Source organism: Mauremys mutica, chromosome 1 (genome assembly GCF_020497125.1).
Source record: "Mauremys mutica isolate MM-2020 ecotype Southern chromosome 1, ASM2049712v1, whole genome shotgun sequence".
Taxonomy (NCBI): domain Eukaryota; kingdom Metazoa; phylum Chordata; order Testudines; family Geoemydidae; genus Mauremys; species Mauremys mutica.
Window position 1 is genome coordinate 63,584,075 of NC_059072.1, and position 26,838 is coordinate 63,610,912.

The window sequence follows — 26,838 nt, forward strand, 5'->3', positions numbered from 1 at the left end:
ATTACAGACATCTATAACAACTGCATCCTTGCACTCCCTCCACCGCTGTTTAATTGCTTACCAATCACACATCTGTGGAATACACATAGGGACCAGCACTCAAAGAAGAAATGGAGATTACTTACCTGTTACTGGAGGTTCCTCGAGAGTTGTGTTCCTATCTGTATTCCACTACCTGCCCTCCTTCCCCTCCTGCTGCAGATCATCACTGGATTCTCAGTAAGAAGGAACTGGGGAGGCATCGGTCCGCACCGCCCTTATACCTGCTGCTCAGAGCATGAGAAGAAATGTGCATGGTGGGCCAACGGACACTACTTGCTAGAAATCTTTGATTACAGGTGCCTGGTGCACATGCTTATCCACGTGTGGAATACAGATAGGGACCACACATCTCAAAGAACCTCCAATTACAGGTAAGTAACCTCCATATTTCTTTTAATTAAAAATTACTAGTATTTGGATGCACAATGTATTTTTGTTTTAATATTAATTATAATTCTTGTTCTTGCTCTAAATTGAAGGAACAAAATGAAGAAGGTCTGGAATAGAGCAGTTGACTTCCTTGCTGCAAATGAATCTAGAGTTCGCACAGAGACACGACGAATAGGTGGTGCTGACTTCTTGGTTTGGAGATGGATACAGCCATCTGCCGCATGTGACAAAATTTTAGTTATACCATCTAAAGTATGGCAAGGCCAAGGTATAGTTTTATATTAGTAAATGTAATTTGTATCTTGCATTCTACACTTAACATTTATTCTTGCATCTCGTAATGAGGCTAATCTGTCATTTGAAAAGGAAGAATTTGTTTTTTCTAATCTACTTAAATGTAAATTGCAGTTATTGTCTGAAAAAGTGACAATATAAAAATAGCACTTTCCTACTCAATAGACTTGTTCCTCTGTACTTAGCATCTCATCTGTTTACTTCAGTACCAGATATAAGCTTTTCTGTTAGTGCTGCAATGGCCATACAGCAGAGCCCGCAGAATAGTCAGACAGAAAATAATCTATTTTCTGGCTCATGTATTATCAACAAAAGTAACTGTGCTTCATTTACAGGGTCAGAGTCTGACTTCCATTACCCTTGTGCTAACTGGTTGGTTGAAAACGGTCATGTACAGGTGTAAGGGCAGGGTTGGGCCTCCAGAACATTTATTTCTGTCATTGTGTCAAGGAAAAAAGCATGACTCCCGTTTCAGGTGGAGCATGAAAGAGTGGCATTCAAATAAATAAATCCTCTTATTTGTAAATTCTAGAGTGGGGAAGTCACTGACCCAAAAATATATGTATACATGATAAGCTGTTTTTAGCATTTCAGAGTGGAACTGCTCTTCTTAGAAAATATATTGGATGTTTTTGCCACACGTCTCCTAGTTCTGTCTGGCACAACCAGCAGTTTGCTTTAATTTAGAAAGGGAAGTCAGAAATTAAACTTCCCATGGTTTTGTTTCCCTTAAACTTGATGGAAATGTCACTTCAGGCACACCTTACCTGAGCAGGGAAGGGGGATCTGCTCCGGGGATTGGGGCGTGACTGGGGCAGGGTCGGGGAAGGGGGAACCGCCAGTACCCCTGACCGCTGGAGCCTTTTCTGAATGTTCCTGCAGGCTCCAGTTACTGCTCTTTCCGCCTCCTGGTGGCAGAGGTCAATTACTCCAGGTAACCAGACTTTTAATGCCCAGTTAGCAGGGGACACTGCCAGGTTCCTTTTTGACCAGACTTTTTGGTCGAAAACCAGATACCTGGCAACCCTAAATGGAATGCCCTCCTTGAATTAATTTGTGAGGCTACTAACAACTCCTTCAGATTTCTACTTAAAATACTTTGACTGTAACACCTTCAAGAAAGTGTTAACCACTGACAGATTGTGCAGAAATGGAATAGTTTAAATCTTTCTTCAGAAACCCTTTCAGATATAGTACCATCAAGTTGTGCAGTAGCTAATTTATGTAACCACATCCTTATTTTCACTCTTCTCATCCTTCTCTTCTTTGTAAACTTGGTGTGGTTTTTGTTTTTAAAATTAGATTGTAAGTTCTTTGGCTCAAGGACCATTTCTACTAGTGTGTACGTGCAGTTCCTAATACATAGTGTCCCCATCCTGATTGTGGGCCTTCATATGTCACTCCAATATAAAGAATGGAAATATTTTTGTACTGAAACATCATCTGTCCCTATTTCTTAGTAGATTCTGATTAATTATAGAATACCTAAAGGATAGTATAAATGAAAAGTTCACCATAAAATTACATCCTTATAAACATATTGGCAAGTCATAGTTAAAACTGAATAATTATTGCATACATCCTTGTCAAATTTTAAACTAGATAGCAAGAACTTACATTTCTGTTTTCACTTACAGATTATGCATTAGTTATAGCATACAACTTTTTAGCTACCTGGAATTTGTTTACAATCCAGTGTACTGGCCGGAATATCAAAACTAATATTTTTAAAGCTAGCAATTATGAATCTGAAAAAATAAGTGTTGTTTTTTCAATATTAGAGTCTTTATGGGAACATTGTAATTTGTTGAAAATTTTTTTTCTTTCATTGTGGAAGGAAGATATTCTCACTCAAGTTCAAGGCAACAGAAGGATTGAATGTAAAGATGAGATGCTTGTAAACTAGATAGTATTGTATTAATCACTTACTAAACTATTAAATCCATTTTTTTCCTTGTAGCATTTCATCTAGATAGAAGAAATTCGCCACCAAACAGTTTGACACCATGTCTAAAGATTCGCAATATGTTTGATCCTGTCATGTAAGTAAATGTGGTTGTACTCCAAGTGCTATTTTCAATGTGTCTTAGGACAGGGTGGAAAACTTTCATTCTTCAGATCTCTCCTGAAAATGTACCACATCTCAAAGACTTCAACCCCAGTACTTCGGTCAGAGAAATAGTATGGTATATAAGCAAAAAATTAACATTCAGGATGTGTTACCATGCATTACCAGCCAAAGTGACTAGAGACTCTTTTTGCTTACCTCATCCTCCCTTTCCTCTTGCTTTTCAGTGTTAGCATTCTGTGGACCACTTCCTCAACAACAGCGTGTAGTCAATCATCTGCTGTCCAAATACACTGTCACTCTGGCCCTCCCCTGTTTGGCTGTAAAAATGTTTGATTTGCTGAAGCACCAAAAGAGAGATTGGTGCTTCTATGGCTTACATGCAACAGACTGCATTGGCTGTAAAATTAAGAATACAGTCTTAAAGTTGCACGGTTTGGATTTAGAATGTTAAACATTGGGGTATCTTCCATTCCCTTGGGTCTTGATCACCAGGCCAGTCATGGGGGAAGCTCACCAGGGCATACAATGACAAAGTCACCTTGGTTGGAAATACAAAATGCTGTTCTCACAGAGCACATCGTGCTTCAGGAGGAACTTTTGCCCAGGGAACCAGTTTTTAACACAGGAGGATCCATCTGCTCCTGTTAACCTCTTTTCGTCCTCGCTTAATGACTTCATGATCCTGGATACTTTCTCTTCAGTTGCAGATGATTGTCTCATTAGGAACTTCTGAGAAGAACGGTTGCAGCTTTGGGCATAAAAGCTGAGCTTGTACAAGAAAACATCACAAGCTTTTGGACATGCTCTGCTGCACCTGAGAGGATAGCCCCTCCCTATTAACAAGGCTCTTCTAGAACCAGTAAAGACCTTATGGCATATGCCAGCCTTCTTAGCCCCTACAGCTAAGCACACAGACAACCGTTCAAGTGTTTTTATTCCCATGCTACCCTGAACTCTTTTGTAGTGACAGCTACCAATGAGAGATCACATCAGGGGAGACTTAAATCAATTCCCAAAGAAAGAGCCCCAAAAACTTGACTTAAATGGGAGAAAAGCTTTTATTCTACCTCCTCTCTCAAGATGTATATAGTAAATTAGCAGGCACTGTTAGCTAAACATGACTGTAAACTGAGATGCAATGTCCATGTTTTCTGAGAAACTACCAGAGGATGTAAAGGAGGAATTTAAGGCTTTCTTTGCAGAAGATTGCATGGTGACTAAGATGTCATTCCAGTTTGCACTTCATGTGGCTGATGCTTCTTCTAGAGCGAATGCCTCTGCAGTAACTGTGAGGAGAGCTTCCTGGTTACAGAACTCGGGAATAGCAATGCCCTGTCAACAAATGATTGAAGACATTCCATTTGGCAGTTTTGTCTTTGTTTTCAGATAAAACTGATGAGACCTTGCATTCTTTTAAAGACTCTCAAGCAACACTTTGATTATTAGTGTTTGATACTCCAGCGCCCAAGAGGTGCCTGTACAGACCTTTAACTGTAGCACAACACAAGCACCTCGTCCTCAGTTGGCTGTCGAGAGGCATGCCATTTGATTCGTCCTTTGAGGACAGCTCTACAGTTGCCAGCAACAGCCGTCTTCCTTCCTCCAACTCCATTTTGGAAATAGATGATCACATTTCCTCAGTGCTTGGGAATCTATAATGACAGACAAATAGATCCTAAGAGACTGGGGTATTCTTTCTAGTTTCTGTCGACCTCCTTCTCCACCTAGCTACCCCATCCTTTCTCAGGGACCCATCTCACAAATCAGTGCTTGTTCAAAAAGTCCTTCATTCTAGGAGCCATAGGAGAAGTTCTCTTTCAGCATTGGGGAAAAGGGTATTATTTACAATACATTGATTCCCAAGTTCATGGAGGGGGGGTTGTCTGAGACCCATTCTAGTTCTTTGAAATCTCAACAAGTCCATCAAGTACATAGGGAGGCCAAGGGAACTCTTAACATCGATTATTTTTTTCCCAAGATTGCAATGCTGTTTGCTGCCCTTCATCTCAAGGAAGCCTTCTTCAATGTGGCAGTCTTGCCGAGTCGCAGGAAACTTCTTAAGTTCTGTGATAGCTCAACATTATCAGAATACGTTACTCCCCTTTGGTCTGTCATTGGTGCCACAAGTATTCAGCAAGAGTGTGGCGGTGTCCTACCTAAGGAGGAAAGGAATTCATGTCTTCCCTTACCTGTATGATTGGTTACTTCAGAGCAGATCTGAACATCATGTTCTCCATCACAGCCATTTTATCCTTCATTTCTTCGGCAGTCTGAGACTTATGCTGAACAAGGGGATATCTGTGTTAGTTCCAACATCATAAATCAAGTTCATTGGGACTCTACTTGAGTCTACGAAGTTGACTGCTTTTCTCTCTCAGGAGAGATTCCAGACTATTGTCCAGTGTGTAAGTCACTCATGTCATGCCCCACCACCACAGTCTGAGCTTGCCACATGGCCTCATGTACTTATGTGACCAAACATTGTCCCGAGGGGCTACAGTAAAACTATCGACGAAACAGAAATCCCTTAGACAAGTAGGTCCATGTACCTCCTATGTTCCTAGTGTCTTTAGAACAGTGAGTGGATCAGAACAACATATACAGGGGTTTGCCATTTTCTCATCCCTTTTCATCCAAGACATTCATTACAATGCATCCCTGATAGGATGGGGTGCTTAGCTAGAAGGATGTGAACCCAATCGTTACAGACAGAATATGAATTGACCCTTCATTATCAATATCCTCAAACAATTTTCAAGGCTTGCTGCACTTTTCTCCCTCACATCAAGGGCTTGTTGGTCTAGATACTATCCAATCAGCTTTGTCAAAAGCAATGAAACAGACTTTTGCATGAAAAGGGACACATTGTTCCCAGAACCTGTTGGCCAGTCATCTCAGCAGGAAACTTTCCAAAAATCACAAATGGTCTCTGAAGAACAGTGTGCTCAGAACTCTTTCAGGTCTGGAAAATTTCATTCGTTGACCTCTTTGCAACAAAAAACAAAATGCCATCATTCTGTTCGCAAGTGGGTGACAGTCCAGGCTCGTTTATTGACATTTCTCTCCTACAGTGTAGGCAGAGTCTCCTGTACACATTTTTCCTCTCAGCCCCCTTCATTCTGTTCATCCCACAGATGATCCTCAAGTTGGCAGAAGACCATGCCAGATAATTCTTAAAGCTCCAGCATGGTTGAGACAATGCTGGTTCTTGGATCTTCACAGCCTCTTGATTCAACCTCCATCAACTCTATGCCTCTTCTTCAGACCTATTGTCCCAGCAGCACAGGCAGATATTGCATGCAGACATGAACAGCCTGCACCTTATGGTGTAAAGGTTAATTCACATGGAGGAGGACTGCTCAGTGGCAATTCAGGAGGTATTGCTTAATAGCAGAAAGCAATCCACTACAGCTGTTTATTTAGACTAGTGGAAGCAGCTTTAAATCTGGTCCACTCTCCGGGGCATACTTCTATCAGAAACTAGGATTCAAGACATTTTGGAGTATCTGTTACACCTCAGATCTTTGGGCCTTTCTCTAAGCTCCCTGAGAGTTTACTTGGTAGCAATCTTGGCAATTTTCCCTTCAGTTTGGGAAACATCAATTTTTAAAAATCTGATCGTTTTCTAGATTTTTAAAAGGGATTGTTTTATTCTTTCCCACGGAAAAGGATGCATTGCCATGTTGGGATCTTAACATTTTATTAGCTACTTTAATTGGCCATCCAAGGGTGCACATCCCAAGGGTTAATGTTACTACATATTAATATCTAATTAACATACTTTGCATGTTCCTTTAAACACTGCTTTGTTTAAAAAAAATTAATCAGAATCAGACCATAATAGAAATGTAAAAAAGTGTTTATGTAGACTTTCATTATATCTTCTCTTAATTGTTTTACATAGGGAAATTGGTGACCACTGGCATTTGGCAATTCAAGAAGCAATCTTGGAAAAATGCAGCGATAATGATGGAATTGTTCATATTGCTGTGGACAAAAATTCACGTGAGGTAAATGCATTTCTGGTATTCCCTTTATATTTTTTGGCTTGTTGGTCTTAAACTTAAATTTTTTTTTCTCACCACAGGGTTGTGTATATGTCAAGTGTCTGTCTCCGGAATATGCTGGAAAGGCTTTTAAAGCATTACATGGCTCTTGGTTTGATGGTAAGAAGTTTGGGGGTTATAACCTGGGGAAAAATGCAGCTACTGTCATTTTTAGCTAGCACTGTAAGATGGCTTCTAACTAAAATGTTAAGCAATAACAAAATACATTTTGACATTTTTCGTAGGTATGAATTGTCTGGCAATTTGTTGATTACATCAGTGCATTGAAGTATTTATGTAACTTATAGTATATTTATCTGTTAAACTAAATGTAATGGTTTAAACTTGTAATTGGTTGTATTTTACTACAGGAAAGCTGGTAACAGTAAAATACCTGCGGCTAGATCGATATCATCATCGCTTTCCCCAGGCTCTTACTTGCAACACACCTTTGAAGCCATCAAACAAACACATGAACTCAATGTCACATCTTCGTCTACGGACAGGCACAACTAACTCTCAGGGAAGCTCCTGAGAAGACTTTCTACAACTTGTAGGACTGTTACTTGCAGCAGGAAAATTCCTGTTTGGCTGCCGTCTTCCTTTTTTAGTGCTTTTTGTATGTAATATTTTCATTGATTAAATAAAAGTCTGAACGTTCCAGAAATCTTGTTTCCAAAGGGACTTAGCAATGAGGCAGTAATACTAAGTGGACAAAAACAGTTGCTTCAGGAAGTTTTTGGAGCTTGAGTAAACCAGTGCATTTAATTTTTGCATGAAGAACACTGATTTTATTAAACATTTTCAGATGTGGCGGCTGTATTTTTTTTGCACCAAGAAGTGTTTTGATAACAATCCAAAAGCATGGAGAAAAAGAGACCTCCTGTATTTCCATAGTTTCCTGTGAAATAATCTTGTGGATATTTTGTAATAAACACCTACAGTTCCTGATGGCGAATAAGTAAAAAAATGTTAATTTTTCAATCTAATCTTACGTTTCTGTTGCTGTAAAGGATTCATTTGCTGCAGCTGGGGTATGGGAAAATTAATTTGGCTTTAGTGGTTGCATATAAGTGTGAGGGAAACAGAAACTGAATGCAGATATACTGGTTTTTGTACATAAGTGTAAATGCTGGTGGTGGCAAAAGTAGTCGTGTTGTGAGGATGTCTGCATTAAAGCAGTGAATAAGCTTCCTATTTTATTCATAACCTAATGTTTTTTATAGTGTTGGCTGTACCATCACATAAACGTCAAACAGCCGAACACCTTAAAGTATTAGATACAAGTTAAATATCTTTTATAGTTTTTATATTGAAATATCTGACTGATTTTGTGTGAAAGGTCTGATACCAATTGTGGTGGATTCAAATTTATGTGAGCAATAAAGAAGCAATTGGCAGATACTGAAAAATATTTTGTGAAAAGCTGTATTTATTACAAATACCAGGACTGTGACAAAGTACTATTGGGATTAAGTAACTTTCCTAATATATTTATAACTTTAAATAAGTTTTAATTAACCGGTTACCTATAAAATTAACAAGGGTGCATATTTTTTGCAACAAAATTTTGGTTCATGAGCGCTAGAAATATAAATGTACAAGTGAGTTACTTTATTTCAATGTTAAATTTATGTATTAACATTTATTCACTCTTAGTAACTACAGAATTGTTGCTGAGAAGTTTCATTGAAAATCTAAGACTATTGGCTGCACTGATCCCTTGTTTATACAATATAATTTTGTCTATAATTATCCAGCTAAATATTGCATAGGTGGTGAGACTGAAAGTGTACCAGTTAAAATAAATTTAGTAAAACTCACTCTAATTCTTTTGTAGATATGATGGATTTGCAGCATGAACTTGCACAAATAATGCATGTTTTTCTTATGGTTCATTAAACATGATGCACACTATTCTGCAACAGAAAATCTTATTGTGCCTTACCTTGTGCTTTTGTGGGCACCATGTTTATTATTGGAGGGTTTGTTATCTGAAAATTTTTTAATTCTCAGTTTTACGTCTCAGATGCTAATGAATGAGTATATATAATATATATAATCTGCCATGCAAATTTCTACTCATGAGGGACAAGTACATATTTTTGATGAGTGAGTAGATTTTATGTCAGGTCTGGTAGATTTTCATGAGTTTTACTATATATACATATATGTATATGTATAATATACATGTATATGTATTATATATGTATATAAACTGATTTTGCTGTATTTGATGTGCATCATAGTGATTTGTTGACCTGATCTTAGTGACCCCATCTTGTGACCTGTTGCAAGAGTGAATGTAAAAATAGTTGTGGCATTTTAAAAGGTCACCTTTTGATGCAGATGCATCATTTTCTTGCTTCTAAAATATATTTCTTGTAAACACTGTACATTTTATTATTGTAATATGTACTATTATGCAGCTTATTTTACATAAAACTGTTAAGTTGACCAATATCCCTCCTTGCAAGACAGAGGGGAATGTGTATAATATCTGGACATTTGAGAAAAATCAGATATTTGATGTAATTTGTCACCTGTCCTGTAAAAAAAACAAAACAAAAAAAAACAAAACAAAACAAAACCTCTAATTAAAGGTTTATTAGGGGGTTTTTATATGGTGTCTCAACTTTTCGATCTTCTGAAGTCTCTCTTTGATTTATATATTGGTCTGCATTTGGTGAATGGGTGAGAGAAGAGCTTTGTACTACAGCTATTTAAAGTTTTATCAAAAACTCATGTTCTCAAGACACAAGTTTAGACTAGGCTGTAGAGCTGATTTAATACATACTTTAACTCCACTGAAGACCAATCTTGAGCTGAGCCATCACTGACATTGAGCACGGGAGAGAGTTCTAGTGAGAGTGTATTTTATTTTTGTAATATATTTTAAGGCCAGAAGGGAACATTATGATTACCTAATCTGACCTGCATAACACCGATCTAAGAATCTTATCCACAAATGTCAGCAGCATCAAGCTCATAACTTCTGTTTGAGCTATGGCAAATTTGTAGACTCCATTGTATCGGTAGACTTCCATGATTGATTATCATGCACCTTATTTCTAGTGTGAATTTGTCTAGCTTCAGCTTCCAACCATTGGATCTCATTATACTTTTTCTGGTAGATAGCTACTATGACATCTTTTTCCGATGCCATTACTTGTGGACTGTGACCGAGTCATCTTTTAATTGTTAAGGTATTGTGTTTTCCCCAAAAGTTAAACTGCAATAAATGCCTATTCCTGGAGACTAGAATGTTCTATAGGTGCCTGAAAGTCTAAAAGCTGTTACTGTATTAGAGAAATTGTAACCTGCATATTTTGAAATATCAAAAGGTGAGCGCGCTAGTGCAATGAAGAAAATCCCTATAGATTTTTGGGTTAAAATACAACAACAGTGAGTATGGGTAGGGGAAGATGACAGCCCAATCAGAAAACTTCTTAACAGTTCAAAGCTGGAAATACTCTTAATATTTCTTGGTTGCGTCTACAGTGCTATTAAGGTTTTTTCTGTTTTTGAAACATGGGCACAGATTTCTTTAGAAACATCTATCTTTTATTAAATCCTCTGATTTTCCAGAACAGTTTCTGGGGCTGTGTTGTAATTCTGGTTTCTACATTTAGCCAGTTGTATTTGTTCCTTTTGCAATGCTATCTTGTGTTTATGGTCTGTGGAGAAAAGTAAAGAGAAGTTAATTACAGAAGCACATCTGATGTCTGACAGCAATTGTATGCAATACTTGACATATAAAAGACCATGATGAACCCTGTCTTTTTGCTATGCTGGGTAATGACACCACTTTCCTTCGTGATAAAATTCTTAAATATCCACCATTTTTTCTCTGGCTGGGTGTGTTAAAGTTAGCACACATGTGCTAACTTTATCTTCAGATGTTCATAAAGCTCTACTTAAGGCTTTTAAGACACTTGGCATGATCGTGGTTAAACCAGTAAACTACCTAACTAAATAATACCCACCTTCCCTCTCCTCTGCCCTCAGCGGTCTATGCTCTGAGACCAGTTGCTCCATTTAATGTAGGCTTAATCTTGCTACAGCAAGAAGAGAAATAAAGACCATGGCCCCCTTGAGCGCTCTCTTGACCAAAAAGCCATTAGGGCTGAGTGGTGGTGGTCTCTTTCAGAGTGGGGAGCCAATACCATAGTTTTTACAGCAAATACATTAATGAAGCAGGTCACTCTACCACATCCTTTCCTGTTTATATATTGGAAAATGCTTAATACAATCTAGACTTACTTTAATGTTAAAAGGGGAAATTAATAACTTAAGAGAAGCTAACGATAGTGTCTCTAGTGATTTGAACTAAGCCCTGGGAGTGAAAGTCACTTTCACTGGCCGATGTTTACCCTGTTATAGGAGTTGGAGGCGGTGGTTTTTCTTTTTCCTTGGTAATGGGTTGTTCACGTTACAAAAACTATTGTTGAAACTATCACTTTGCAGTCTCCCTACGGCCCGCACGGGAGCTGCAGCGGAGTCAGTGGCGAAGCCTGTATTAACAGAGACGGCCTGCTGCATTTTCGCAGGCCCATCCTTCCCCAGTGAGCGAGGGCTGCATGAGCCCTTTCCCGGGCTGAAATGATTGCTGGGCTGCAACGGTGTCCGACTCTCAGGGCTGTGCTAAAGCCCACGTAGTAATTCCGCAACCTAGGGAGAAGGACGCTCCGTGCCAGCTCCTCGCCTGACGCAAGCTGGCAGGGGCCCCGCTTATGGTGGGGTCTCTCCCCCCCCAAAGAACGCTCGGGGGGGGGGCGGCATCACTCCCGGCAGCCCGGCCCTGCGGCTGGGTTGGTGCCCGGCGGGGCGGGCTGGCCCCTGCGCTCTCTCCTCTGCTCCATGCTCATATTTGGCATTAGCTGCTGCTGCCCAGGAATTTCCCGTCATGCCTCCCGGGGCGGCCGGGCCCGTCATTCTGCTCCCGGGGGTGGGAAGGGAAGGGAAGGGAGGTGCTGCCGGGGCCGCCCCATGCGCGCTCTGCCGCCCCCGCCGCTCCTCTGGCTCTGCCTGGCGGCCGCTGGCGTAGCAGCAGGTAAGAGACCCGGGGCCCTGCCCGAGCCCCCCGGGGCGGGGAGCCGCCTGGCTTCCAGAGCTGGCCCGGCCCCGCGGCGCGTAGGCTCCTGCTGCCCAGCGCGGTGCGCAGGAGGTGATGCCTCTGCGCCCGGGTGGGGGGAAGACCCCGAGGGGCAGGGGGCTGGGAGCGTGGGGGTGGTGCAGGCCTGGGGTTTGGTGGGGAGAGGGGGCGATGAGGTAGGAGGTGATTAGGGTGGGGGGAGGGATGCAAAACAACACCTGCAGTGCGGGACGGGGAAACAAATAGCCCCAAGTGACTTGGACAAGCTGTTCATAGTGAGCAGGATGGGACCTGGCCCTGGGAGGCAGTGGTGTGGGTGGGGTGGGGTTGGGGGAATGACAGGAGCAGCACCAGAAAGGTGGGACCCTTTGGAAGTTGGGGCTAGGCCCAGTATGAGCTCACCCTGGGGTGCAGGTCTCTGCAGGGTTTGTATCAGGCCCATCCTTTCTTGGAGGAAAGAGAGAGATCATCTTTGCTGCCTTTCTTTGTAGTACAGCAAACTAACTAAGTCTTCCAAATGTAAACACACAAACTATGAGAAACTGAGAGTGAATCCAGTGACTCAGCCTTTAATAGGTAAGGCTCTGTTCCTGCTGACTGCAGAGCCCTTTGGAGCTGAGAGCCTAGAGCACAGGTTGGCATCCTATCATAATAATGAGATGCTCTAGTCAACATTTACCATATTTACTGAAAGTTAATAACAAGGCACAATAACTATAAAGGAATATTGTATTTTAAAATTAGTGCCTCTTTAAAATAAGTGTTAGACTTCAGATGGACATACAGTATATTTTTAGAGACTGCTGAGCTGCCTATGCCCTTACTTTAGGAACCGCTTGAGCCTTATATTGCATATGTCATGGTTTGTCAGTTCCCTTAAACTTCCCCTGTTTTATAATCAAGTTGGTTCTAAAAGTACACTGTTTTGAAAGATACCCAAGCAAAATATCTACAGTATACAGATGGTTTGCCTTAGTGATATGGGGCTCTGTTGGTGGCTTGCAGTCCATAAATGGTAACTTGGAATCCACCCACACTGTGGCCTAATGCCAGTTACTTTGAATCCAGTGTTTAATGCTAAGAATCTTTCTTGTTTATATTTTTGTCCTTGCTGACTTGTTACTAGTGCTTACAGTCTCATTTTTTGATTATTTCTTCCTTCCTTTTGATTTCCCTGCTGCATGCCTTTGCAGTTTTGTCATGGTGCTTGGGCTACTTGTCTGGCAAGTCTTGTTAATTGTATTACTTTTTGAGGTTTGATTCAAGACAAAAATTTCATGTCTTTTAATTCTAATCAGGCATTTGTTCCTAGTTTTTAAGATAACAGCTCACACTATTTTAGAGATTTCTCACTCTAGAAAAACAGTATTTAACAGACTACAAAAAGATATTTATTCTGTATAGGGAATTAAATATGGTGAACAACTAATCATACTGCTAAATAACTCAGGAAGGTAAGTGTCTGTCTAGCAAAAATCTGGGTTACAGAAAAAGAAATATTTGATAAATTAAACAGAGAATCTCTACTTTGGGTTTGGAAAAAAAATCTTTGTTATAGGTGGAGCCTTTATTCAATGTCATCCACACATTGTAACTTACAGAAAACAAAGTGTCTGCGTAAGAGAGAGAGCTCTGTGTAAAATTCTGCAGTGACTTTCACAAAGTCATTTAAGTCAGTGGAGTCATACTATGTATAAATCAATCTGGAATTTGGCTTCTTGGTTTACATCCCTTTCTCTTAATCTTTCTTTGGTTCTTCAGAAGTCTCCTCAGATGGGTCCTTTAGGAAGAAAAGTGTAATCACATATTTCTCCACAAAAAGAGCAAGCCGTCAGCTTTAAACATGTCACCTTTTGTCAACCATATTGGCTTAGGTTTTTTGATTTGGCTACAAAATCACATAAATTATTTGACTCGAGAAAAAAAACAACACCCCTTGACTGAATGACCCTTCTTGTATCCAAATAGTGATGTTGACATTCTCTCACAGGAATTCACTTATTGTAGATTTACTTGTTTTCACCTACCCCAAAAATTCTTCTTGAAAGCCTATGTCATTAAAGGTAACTTGCACATGGGGTCGGGGGGAAAGTTATTTGTGCCCTTTTTTCCCTTGATGCATAATGAAGACCTGAACGGATTTTTTTTTCTGGTTGGGGTTTTATCTCTTCTACAGGACTCTCTAGGTGACTGGGGAGTTAGTATGTGTGTTATAGCAGAAACTCCAAGGAAGTGAAGCTTGGTAAATTGAGGAGGGAACTAATTGTTTGGAGATTGTTTAAAACTTGTTTTATTTAGTTAAAAAAAATGCTTGGAAGAAAAGATCTCTCTGTTAAGGGTTCAGTATCCCTCACAACTGCGACTGAGGGCTGAGAAGAGTGCCAATCTACAGCTGAGGAGTGCTAGTAAAAACAGGGAAGATGAGTTTTGAAGTTCTTGATATTTCTAAGATGTAAAAAACAAGCAAGCAAACAAAAAAAACCCAGCCTGTCAGAGTTTGTTTTTGTATACGGTCAAGTAACAAAAAATGGACATCTTGTTGCTTTGGATCCAGGCCAATCTTTAATGCTGTGTATCAGCCTGGAAGATAATCATAGTGCTCAGTAAAAGATTTTCATATAGATTAGTTAAAATAAAAATATGGAGTTAAGGATTAATATCCTTCTCCTATGAAAAATGTAAATGCATAGCAGACTAGCAGAGTTCAAAAAGATAACAATTTGCAGTTGGCCACTTGAGCAAGGATGAAGGAAAGGGGGAGAGTGCATCCCACCATCTAAAGATCATGCTGGCAGATTTGGAATGTCATTGATGGGTTTAAAGGGAATCGTATTCTTTGTCTGAAAAATTTGGTGACCCTTATGCTGTGGGTGAAAGTAGGGTACGAGTCCTTAGGGCTACCTAATAATAACCGAATTGTAAATTATAATTTAACCTATTTGACTTCAGCCTTTTATTTTTTATTTAAGAACTTCTTGTCCACTAGAATTATATGAAAACCACACAATTTTGGAACAGTTATTAGGAGGAAAGCATCTTTTTCTCAATTATACAGTTTAAGGCTTGAAAATTGGAACCATATAAGCCAGAAACATGTTCAAAGATAGTTCTTATTAGCAAGTTGCTAATAGTTTCCATATCTGTGTAGACTTAAGTCCTAGTATTGCAAAATTCTGTAATATGCTTAATGGCATGGTTCATCCTTGTTCACGCTGGACGGGGGAAATGGCTTTCTCAGTAAGCTGTGTTTAAACATGATTCAACTTGTAATATAGGCAAGACAGGCTTAAGAGAGGACTATTATGAAGTTTCCCACTTGACTATCTCCAAAAATTATTTTGTATTATCAATAGTAGATAGTGATCTCTTTTAAACCCTAAGTAGCAGTTTAGCAAAATATATACATGGTAATAATGTAATTGCATTGTTAGGAAGTGCCACCCCATCCAGAGGATAAATGAGTAACTTCACACATTGAGTCTGGAAGTTTCTCCTGAGGGAATCTCTGATTCTTCTTCGAGTGATTGCTCCAATGCATTCCAGTTAGGTGTGCGCGCCGTGCGTGCACGGCTTCTCCGGAACTTTTTTACCCTAGCTACTCCAGCGGGCCGGCTGGCACCCCCTGGAGTGGCGCCGCTATGGCGCCTGTTATATACCCCAGCCGGCCCGTCCGCTCCTCAGTTCCTTCTTCCCGCCCGTGACGGCAGTCGGAACTGTGGAGTGCTCAGTAGTCCTCCACATCCCTAGCTCTCGCTACTCATGGTTGTATATAGTTTCTTTACTGTTAGTATAGTTAGTTTAGTAGTTAGTTAGTGTTTTAGATAAGGATAGGGGGAGTATTTCCTCCCTTCCCCTCCCCGGTGCGGGCTCATGCCCAAGGCACCGGGCTTTAAGCCCTGTGCAGCGTGCCAGAGGCCTATGCCAGTGGGTGACCCTCACGGCTCCTGCCTCCGTTGCCTGGGCGAGGCACACCGCACCGACAAGTGTGCTATTTGTTCGGCTTTTAAGCCGCGGACCCGTAAGGACAGAGACAGTCGCCTCAAGCAGCTCCTTATGGAGGCGTCCCTCCAGCCCCCGGCACCGTCAGCGCCGGCACCGAGGGCTTCTTCGGTGCAGAGTGCACCCGCGGCACCGACCGGCTCCGGCACCGTGGCCACGGTACCTAAACCGCCGCCTAAGACGACCCGGCACCGCTCGCTCTCGCCTTCACGCAAGCAGAAACTGGCGAAGGCTGTAGCGAAGGCACGCACAGAGACCGCCACGAGAGTGGCTGCGGCAGTGCGTAAAGCGGGCCCTGAGCCCTCGACTCCGGCTCCGCAAGCGCCGTCGAGTCCGGCACCGCCACGCTCCCCGGCACCGACCGAGGTTGAGCCAAGGCTGCCTTCGACGCCGGAGACATTCTCCTCCGCGCGGGACCTGATCAGGCTCATAGAGGCTCCGAGCCTCCGGCCCCCGGCACCGCCAGAATGACAAGACCGCCCTCTATCGACGAGCGGCATGGAAGACGGTCCCGGTCCCGGCGCAGGTCCCCGTCCTGTCGTTCGGGATCTCGTCGCCGCTCCTCTTCACGGCACCGAGCACCATCCCGACGCCGGTCTGAGTCCCGGTACCGCTCTCGATCTCGGTACGGGTCGCACTCCCGGCACCGATCCAGGTCACCGTACCGTCGGTACCATCGGAGATCTTCTCGGCACCGCGACTCTCGGAGTCACTCCCGGCACCGCGGATCCCGGCGCCGGTCGAGCTCCCGGCGCCGGTCGAGCTCCCGGCACCGCCGCAGCCCGCGCTCACGTTCACCGTCCCGTCGGCGCTCTGCGTATCGACCCTCGGTGCCGTCGGTGCAGGGCCTCCCGCCTTCAGCGGTTCAGTCCTTCGGCACCACAGCACCGCCTTGGCCATCCCGCCCAGCGTCCGTGGCCTCCGGTGCCGATGATACCGCCCACCGATGGCCGACCCCACAAGGACTCCCTCATGAGCAGTGGGGCTACTGGGTCCCGTGGGGGCAGCATGAAGCGCAGGGTATCCCATTTCCCAGGAGGGATGTGACCACCAGCACCAGGGTCCCTGAAGCGACTGTTAACCGGCCGCCTCCCTCCCCTCCGCACGAGCCCTCTGCTCATCCGGTCCGCCAATCACCCATGCCTCACGATTCGGAGGAGGCTCAGCCACCGACCGGAGAGCCTGAGCCGGTTGTGCAGGGTGCATCTTCATCATCCTCGCCGGACGAGGCGGTGGCAGGTGCTGCGGCCAGCGAACCCCCGCCCATTGACCTCCGGGCCTTCCAAGACCTGCTTCGCAGGGTGGCGGCGTCCATGAATCTTCCCGTCGAGGAGGTCCAAGAGGACGAGGATCCAATTACCAATGTGGTGGGTGCGGACGCTCCCGTCCGCGTGGCGTTACCCTTCGTCCGGACCATTCAAAAAAACGCCACTACGCTCTGGCAGACCCCCGCTTCCATTCCACCCACAGCACGCGGGGTCGAGCGGAAGTACTCAGCCCCACCATCAGGCTATGAGTACCTTTACTCCCACCCAACCCCGGACTCCCTCGTAGTCCAATCTGTTAACGACCGCGAGAGGCACGGCCAACCTGCCGCTGCGCCTAAGACCAAGGACGCCAAGCGCATGGACTTGCTCGGCCGTAAGATCTACTCCGCAGGGGGTTTGCAGCTGAGGATCGCAAACATCATGGTCCTCCTCGCCAGGTACGTCTTTGACATTCTGACGTCCCTGGCGAAGTTCACGGAGCTCCTACCTTCCACATCACGCCAGGAGTTCTCCGCCTTGCTGGACGAGGGGAGGAAGTCCTCCCGGTCATCTATTACGGCCGCCCTCGACGCCGCGGACTCCGGGGCTCGGACCTTGGCATCCGGCGTTGTTGCAGCGCAGGCGTGCGTGAACAAAGCTCAACAATCAATATCATTGAAAGCAAAGTCATTTATTATTTACAATGCATCATATTGTATAGGCTTCTCCATATTAGCAAACGTCAAACACACCAACATTACATTGCTGCTGATTGGTTCTTTGTCTGATACACACACTTTTCACATGCATGGCCCTTTGCTTACTGGTTTCCCATTTCCCATGCAACTTATCTGATCCCAGTTAGGCCACCTGGCGTCTGTCTCCCACGGGCTAGCTCTCAACTTTCTCATAACAACTTTATCTAACTCCTCTATTCTTGTTGTCCTGCTGCTGTAACTTTCCACCAAGGCAGCATAGGGATGATGTAACCCCACATCTCCCCCTCTTTTCTTAAAAAAAAAAATCCAATAAACCTCTCCAAACTTCATAGCAAAAGGCGTACAAAACAGGGCAAGCAAAAACAAATAATCTATCTTATGCTATAGGGCTCACCTGTAACCATGCAATTCTCAACATACAACACCAACAACATCAAACAAAACAAAACATAAAACATCAAAATACAACAACAAAAAAATGGTGTAAATTCTGCAGGATTCCCCCATTCTCTATTGCACACCAAATCGTGACAAAATTTCTATTACCAATCCATCCCTCATGTGTCAGGTGATCAAACTGACACTGAGGGGGGGGATTCACAGCAGAAAACACAACATAAACCACATGAAAATCTTAACAACACAACAATAATTCTGGCCAGAAACAAACATCACAAACAAAACATAAAACATAAATTTTAACTCTATAAATAAATGCATGGTACATTAAATGCTATGCAGCTAACACCAATTTTCTTTAATATCTAAAAAACAAAACAAAACTACCCCTACTGGGCAAGCAATCATTACATACAATATACAAATACCCTTATTACTATCAGGCAAAAAAAAAATCACATCATCAATTAAATCATTTACAATAATACAATTGCATCCTGGCTTACTTCTAAATTCAAAGCTATTCACAGCTTAAGGGTTCTTACTATTAACTTCTACTTTTTAACACTAAAAAAAAACATCACCACTTATATGCCCTTAAGCCTAATACAATTACAAGTACATAGCCAAACAATTACAAACTAAAATCTTTGTCTAAATTTATACACAAACATTTCAAAAATACCAAAAACTTTACTCTTTAGCATCTTTACAAAATTCAACTGCTGTCCCCTCTAGCAACCACAAAATTAACTTTGTACTCTCCTTAAAAAGTACTAGCTTGTCTTCCAACAGCCACCTTCCTCAACTAAATCACCATTCCAAGTATCCCCCTGAATATTTGAAATTCCTAAGCTTGTGCTTAATTACTTATTACGCCCACTACACCCTCAAAAGTTATCAACCTGATTTCCAATCTCTTTGTCTCTTGCCTGCCGCTTGGGCCCGATCCTTTTTTCCTCATCAAGTTCTCCGTCTATGGCCTGGCCGCTTGGGCCCGATCCTTTTTTCCTATCCAAGTTCTCTGTCTATTGCCTGCCTGCCTGGGCCCGATCCTTTTTTCCTTTTGCTAAACCGTTCCTTTCATAAACACTAACTTATCCCACTATCAATTTAGCTAGGAGGGTGTACTTCTTAACTAGCCCCCACCCTTCTAATCTCTACTGCAAGCAATTATCTGTACTTTCCCACCGTGGGGGCTACATCTAATATCAAGCAATCTACAACAACCAATAATCAGCACATAACACAAAATTAACAAAAATCTAATAAGGCTAACAAAAGCACTTTACATAAAGGTACTTCAAATCACATAAATTCAAAACCATTCTCCCAAATTACCTAAATTTATGTCTAAATAACCCACAATTCCCCCCCTGAGAATACTCAACAAACCCTTTGGCTGAGTTTTCTCAAATTTAAAAAACAACAAACAAATAAACTCTAAAAAGCTGGGGTAATTAATTCCACAATCATCCTCCCCATGAACCTGGCAGGGGTTCGGTATGTGAGAGCCCTCACCCCCCAACCCAACCGGTCCACATGCTGGGGTTAGTAATGGGGGGGGGGGTAATATTATTTACAATCCAATTAGGGGGGAGCAATACATGCTAAAATTTTTATCCAAAATACAGGGCGCAGCCTGTAGAATAAATCCCAAAATCCAATTAATACCACATTTCTCAGCAGGAGTCCCAAATTTCTTCCTGCCAGTGTACAATTCTTTGTTTCTTCACCAGGGTCAGTTCTCAATGTCTTTTTAATCAGAAATTTCTGGACTTTGGCAATATCAACAACGTGAATGTTTTTTCTTCTTTTCCACCACCGTCGTGGATCAGCTTCTACGGGGGAAATAATCAGGACGTGGGGGCTGCAGCGGACAAGGGAGAAATTAGCCAGCACGTTACCTTGTCCTTTTTTGCTGCTGTTTAAAAGCACAATGAAACTAAAAAAAAAAAAAAAAATTAGGCCAATCATCAGTAGGAAAATTCTCCTGATGTGAAGGGGTCTTTTGCAATAAAAATCATGGGTCCAGGCAGTCAGTCTCCTGGTTGCAAAATTGGCAGGGCTGCAAGGATCTTTGGGCAGCTCTTCCATACCTGTGAAAGGAGACAGCTAACACATTCCATTAGTGCCTGGCAGGATTTTGCAGCTCTCATTAGCTTTTTTGGGCCCAGTCAGGCTCTCTTTAGTCTGGGCTGTTCGCCAAGTCTTAGCTGTCCTTGACTGGGGCGAGAAAAGAATGAGCTTTTCTTTGGTTAAATCATTTTGTTCTCTCTCCTTCCCTGCTTGGCTTCCTTTAATCTGTAAATCCTGTGTCAGAACACCCAGCTGTTGCTGCTCATACCGGAGAAGCATAACGATTTTCCCGGCATTGTCCCAGGCTCAAACCAGCCAGCGTAGGACGCCTTCTCCGGGCTTCTGCCAAAACAACTTACTTGCTTGTAGGTCCAAACGACCTCCGGGGCCACGGCACGAGCCTCTGCCTGCGCCGTGCACTCCAACGTCTTCCCGTCCAGGGCTCGCTTCCAGCGGAGCACCTCCTCGTCCTGTGCCCGAAGGCCGGTCAGGAGGAGCCTCCCCAACTCCCCCTCTCTTCTTAATAAGTGAATCAGTGCAGCAGGGGAAATTTTTCCCCCTGTCGGTTCATAATGTGCAAATAAAGCTTCTGTGTTATCTTTTCTTCAGCTGATACAGCGGTACTCACGTTAGCTGCTCTGCCCTTCTCCACCGCGGCTTATAGCCGCTCTCCTCAGGGCTCAGGTGCGCCTCTCTTTTCGGACGCCCGGGGGCTTCTCCAGCACTCCCCGTCGCGGCTCCCAGCCGCCCGCCTCTGGGCTCAGGCTCCTGGCCGTTCGCCTCTGGGCTCAGGCTCCCGACACTATCATCATTCGATACGAATCACGTCGGAATCCGGGGGCTTCTCAAGCACTCCCCGCCGCGGCTCCCAGCCGCCCGCCTCTGGGCTCAGGCTCCTGGCCGTTCGCCTCTGGGCTCAAGCTCCCGACACTATCATCATTCGATACGAATCACGTCGGAATCCGGGGGCTTCTCAAGCACTCCCCGCCGCGGCTCCCAGCCGCCCGCCTCTGGGCTCAGGCTCCTGACACTATCATCACTCGATACGAGTCACGTCGGATAAGCACTCCCCGCCTCTGGGCTCAGGCTCCTGGCCGTTCGCCTCTGGGCTCAGGCTCCCGACACTATCATCACTCGATACGAGTCACGTCGGATAAGCACTCCCCGCCTCTGGGCTCAGGGCTTCTCCGCCTGGGTCAGGCCACCGACACTTTCATTCGATACGAATCACGTCGGGGTCACCATTTGTTGCAGCGCAGGCGTGCGTGAACAAAGCTCAACAATCAATATGATTGAAAGCAAAGTCATTTATTATTTACAATGCATCATATTATATAGGCTTCTCCATATTAGCAAACGTCAAACACACCAACATTACATTGCTGCTGATTGGTTCTTTGTCTGATACACACACTTTTCACATGCATGGCCCTTTGCTTACTGGTTTCCCATTTCCCATGCAACTTATCTGATCCCAGTTAGGCCACCTGGCGTCTGTCTCCCACGGGCTAGCTCTCAACTTTCTCATAACAACTTTATCTAACTCCTCTATTCTTGTTGTCCTGCTGCTGTAACTTTCCACCAAGGCAGCATAGGGATGATGTAACCCCACACGGCGTGACAATGAGGCGCATCTCCTGGCTGCAGTCCTCCACCCTGCCGCCGGAGGTGCAGTATACCCTTCAGGACCTCCCCTTCGACACCCAGGGTCTGTTTTCCGAAAAGACAGATTCTTGGATCCAGACCCTGAAGGACGGGCGCATTGCCATCCGCACGCTAGGCATGCATACGCCGGCGACGCAGCGCAGGCCCTTCCGGCCGCAGCCCTCCCGCTACCAACAGCGCTATCGCCCCTATGTCAGCCGACGACCGACCCAAAATCGCCGTCGTCCGTCCGGCAACCGCCGCAACCAGGGCCAGGCCGCTTCCAAGGCCCCTCAGGGGGCTAAGCAGGCCTTTTGATGGGGCGATCGAGGACGGCCCATCACTCTCCCTACCGGATCCTTCCCCATTATTTTACAACCGCCTTTCCCATTTCTTTTCGGCGTGGTCCCGTTTAACATCGGACAACTGGGTGCTTCAAACAGTCCAGTCGGGATACCGCCTGCAATTTGTTTCGCCCCCTCCTTCCCACCCACCCTCCCTGTCCCTCTTCAGGGACCCCTCTCACAAGCAATTCCTCTTACAAGAGGTCCAGACTCTGTTGAGCGTGGGTGCCATAGAGGCAGTGCCTCAAGACAAGCGGGGCAGGGGATTTTATTCCCGTTATTTTCTCATCCCCAAGGCGAAAGGCGGGCTACGTCCTATCCTGGACCTTCGCGAGCTGAACAAATACCTGCTCAAGCCCAAGTTTCGTATGGTCACCCTGGGGACCATTATTCCCTCCCTGGATCCGGGAGACTGGTTTGCCGCCCTCGACATGAAGGACGCCTACTTCCATGTCGCGATCTATCCTCCTCATCGGCGTTACCTTCGGTTTGTGGTCAACAACGCCCACTACCAGTTCGCCGTGTTGCCATTCGGACTCTCCACTGCACCGAGGGTATTTACAAAATGCATGGCAGTCGTAGCAGCAGCCCTCCGCCGTCGTCAGATGCACGTCTACCCGTATCTCGACGACTGGCTGGTCCGAGCTCAGTCCCGTCAGCTCGTGATAGAACAGATGGCAGAAATTCTGTCTCTCTTTCAGCGGCTTGGTCTTCTCATCAACACCGAGAAGTCCACTTTGTTCCCAACGCAGCGGCTGGAGTTCATCGGAGCGGTTCTCGACTCCACGGTTGCCAGGGCCTCTCTTCCTCGCGCCCGGCACCAGACGATGGTCTCCATCATCCGGGATCTCGTCGCCTTCCCGACCACAACAGTGCGCTCCTGCCTACGCCTTCTGGGTCACATGGCCTCCTGCACATATGTCACCGCATATGCGCGGCTCCATCTTCGCCCCTTCCAGTCCTGGCTCGTGACGGTGTACCGGCCTCATCGAGACCCCATCGACATGGTGGTCACGGTCAACAGGACGGCCCTCGACTCCCTCCGCTGGTGGCTCAACCCGGAGGTCGTGTGTGCGGGAGTCCCGTTCCATCCTCCTCGCCCATCCGCCACGCTGACCACGGATGCCTCAGCACTCGGTTGGGGGGCCCACCTGGGCGACCTTCACACCCAAGGCCTTTGGTCGCCCCAGGAGCTCGCGCTACACATCAATGTCCGCGAGCTCCGTGCCATCCGCCTCGCCTGCCGAACCTTCTGCTCCCACCTGCAACGCCGTTGTGTAACAGTACTCACGGACAACACCGCTGCGATGTACTATGTGAACAAGCAGGGCGGAGCCCGCTCTTCTCCCCTCTGCGAGGAAGCGTTCCTCCTGTGGGACTTCTGCGTGACCCACTCCATTCACCTAGAAGCGTCTTTTCTTCCGGGAGTGCAGAACACGCTGGCCGACCATCTCAGCAGGTCGTTTCTCTCCCACGAGTGGTCCCTTCGTCCCGACGTTGCACATACGCTTTTCCAGAGGTGGGGGTTTCCCCGGGTCGACCTCTTCGCCTCCAAGGCGAACAGGAAGTGTCTCCACTTTTGCTCGTTCCGGGGTCACTCGCCGGGCTCTCTGTCGGACGCCTTCCTGTATCCCTGGCAGACTCACCTCCTCTATGCCTTCCCTCCTTTCCCGCTCGTGCACAGAGTGCTCCAGAAGCTGCGGAGGGATCGAGCCACCGTCATACTCGTGGCTCCGGCCTGGCCGAGACAGCATTGGTACACCCTGCTGCTCGAGCTCTCCGTTCGGGATCCCATCCCCCTCCCGTTATGGCCGGACCTCATCACGCAGGACTTCGGCAGACTCCACCATCCGAACCTGCAGTCCCTCCATCTTACAGCCTGGTACCTGCGTGGTTGACCCACGCAGAGAGGGACTGTTCGGCGGCCGTGCAGCAAGTCCTGCTTGAGAGCAGAAAGCCTTCCACTCGCTCCACCTACCTGGCGAAATGGAAGAGGTTCGCGCTCTGGTGTGACCAACGAGGACTCAACCCTTTCGTCGTACCCGTCCCTACCATCCTGGACTACCTCTGGTACCTTAAGGAGCAAGGTCTGGCGGTCTCCTCCTTGCGGGTACACCTGGCAGCGGTGTCCGCTTTTCGTCCTTCTCTGGAAGGTCGCTCCATCTTTTCCAATCCGATGGTCTCCCGCTTCCTGAAAGGCCTGGACCGATTGTACCCGCCGGTGCGGCGTCCGGCCCCAACCTGGGATTTGAACCTCGTCCTGTCCAAACTCATGGGTCCGCCATTCGAACCTATGGCCACGTGTTCTCTTCTTTACCTCTCCTGGAAGACGGCCTTCCTCGTCGCCATAACATCGGCCAGACGAGTCTCGGAGCTCCGGGCGCTGACGGTAGGTCCGCCATACACCGTCTTCCACGCAGACAAGGTGCAGCTTCGTCCGCATCCGGCCTTCCTGCCAAAAGTGGTCTCGGCTTTCCACCTCAATCAGGACATCTTTCTCCCGGTCTTCTTCCCGAAGCCCCATGCCTCGCCTCGGGAACAGCAGCTCCACACCCTCGACGTCCATAGAGCGCTCGCTTTTTACATCGAGCGGACGACGCCTTTTCGGCGTTCTACACAGCTCTTCATAGCAGTCGCCGATCGCATGAAAGGCGAGCTGGTCTCTTCCCAGCGCATCTCCTCCTGGGTAACTCAATGCATCAGAGCATGCTACGAGCTGGCTCGCGTGCCCCCGGGTCGCTTCACCGCTCATTCCATGAGGGCGCAAGCCTCGTCTGCCGCCTTCCTGAGCCATGTCCCCATCCAGGACATCTGTCGAGCGGCCACATGGTCTTCGGTCCACACCTTCGCCTCCCACTACGCGTTGGTGCAGCAGTCTCGAGACGACGCAGCCTTCGGCTCAGCAGTTTTACACTCTGCCACGTCTCACTCCGACCCCACCGCCTAGGTAAGGCTTGGGAATCACCTAACTGGAATGCATTGGAGCAATCACTCGAAGAAGAAAAGACGGTTACTCACCTGTAGTAACTGTTGTTCTTCGAGATGTGTTGCTCCAATCCATTCCAGACCCGCCCTCCTTCCCCACTGTCGGAGTAGCCGGCAAGAAGGAACTGAGGAGCGGACGGGCCGGCTGGGGTATATAACAGGCGCCATAGCGGCGCCACTCCAGGGGGCGCCAGCCGGCCCGCCGGAGTAGCTAGGGTAAAAAAGTTCCGGAGAAGCCGTGCACGCGCGGCGCGCACACCTAACTGGAATGGATTGGAGCAACACATCTCGAAGAACAACAGTTACTACAGGTGAGTAACTGTCTTTTCACTGTTCCTTCCAGGGAGAGTAAATGACTGTAAGATTCACCTGACAGAACACACCTCACTAGTACCATCAAATGACAATAAAACAGATGAAGACTGAGTGCTAAATACCAGCAACTTCACTCGGACTGCACAATGAAAAAGAAATCTTCAATGCAAGAAATCTCAAAACTTCATGAGGAAGTGATCTCTGCCAGTTATAGCCAGAAGAGAATATCCCAGCAAATGTTCAGTTTTGGCTGAAAGGTTTTCCTATACCCCTTTTCCGATGCATCTTGAAAAATCCATATTAGGCCAGTGTACAGGCAAGGATACAGCTGCTGCTGCTGGGCCGGAATGAAATCAAGGGTAGTTCAGGCAGTCTAAGCTGTTTCACTTACAGCACTTTAAGCAACTGTGTAGGGGAAGAGCGAAAGTGATTTGTCTGGGGTTGGATTTACAGTGGTCTTTGTAGCTCCTGAGGGTGAAAATGGCTAGGCTTTCATCAGTTTGATTCTAGGGGTGTTGGCAGCACCCTCCTGTGAGATTGGGGAATGGAGTAAGTGAGAAGAAGCACACTCTCTGAAGGGACCACAGTGGGAGGATGACCCAAAAAAAATCCAGAAGGAATTTTAAGGAGAGGTGAAATGCATGAATCTCCCTGCCTCAAACCAAGCAGAAGGGTAAGGTGCCCCAAAAATACCAAGATAAGAAAAACAACTACCCCTAAAAATCCCAGGATGAGAAAGGGGCCCAAAAGATTTTTAGAAGAGGAGAGAAATTAATTAAAACATATTGGGAAAGGAGAAAGAAGGTTCAGAAAGAAAATAAAAAATTCTTAATTTTAGAGTGAAAATTCTATATTTGAATCTTTTGGCTATTAGTGTACTAGTTATAATCATACCAGTAGCCAAAAGAGACTCCAGAATAAAATTTAAGCATGGGATGGTGTGACATGCCAGGGTACAATCCAGACTAATAAGTAGCTGTGTCACCCCTGCCCTGTAATCTGGGGTGCCCTTTACAATGCCTTACTGCTGTAGCCTTCAGCCTGGACTGCTCACAAAACAGCCTTCAGCACGTAAATCGCTCCCATCTATGTCTGTATGTGCTGCAGCCAGCCAGCCAGCCACACTTTGGCTCTTACCAGCCTTAAGGTTTCCACAGGATGACCCAAAC

The 26,838-nt window shown here is 45.6% G+C and overlaps 2 protein-coding genes across 8 annotated transcripts in view; both read left to right on the forward strand.

Moving 5' to 3' along the window:
• The window catches only part of LEMD3 (LEM domain containing 3), a 67,920-nt gene extending 59,160 nt beyond the window's left edge, over nt 1-8,760 (forward strand). For both annotated transcript variants that reach the window (XM_044978291.1, XM_044978297.1), the window contains 5 exons: nt 522-700; nt 2,687-2,768; nt 6,702-6,807; nt 6,885-6,963; nt 7,215-8,760. In XM_044978291.1, the coding sequence (XP_044834226.1) occupies nt 522-700; nt 2,687-2,768; nt 6,702-6,807; nt 6,885-6,963; nt 7,215-7,378 (610 nt within the window). In that variant the 3' untranslated portion in view covers nt 7,379-8,760. The remainder of the gene's footprint in view (nt 1-521; nt 701-2,686; nt 2,769-6,701; nt 6,808-6,884; nt 6,964-7,214) is intronic.
• A 2,986-nt stretch (nt 8,761-11,746) lies between these two features.
• MSRB3 (methionine sulfoxide reductase B3) overlaps nt 11,747-26,838 on the forward strand; it is a 159,753-nt gene continuing 144,661 nt past the window's right edge. For 2 of the 6 annotated variants that reach the window (XM_044978345.1, XM_044978335.1), the window contains exon 1: nt 11,778-11,896. Coding sequence is in view for 2 of the 6 variants with exons in the window: in XM_044978318.1 (XP_044834253.1) it covers nt 11,833-11,896 (64 nt within the window). In the remaining 4 variants the exon portion in view is untranslated. Of the gene's footprint in view, nt 11,897-26,838 lie in introns of all 6 variants that reach the window. The other 4 variants (XM_044978318.1, XM_044978355.1, XM_044978308.1 and 1 more) reach the window with 4 other exon arrangements.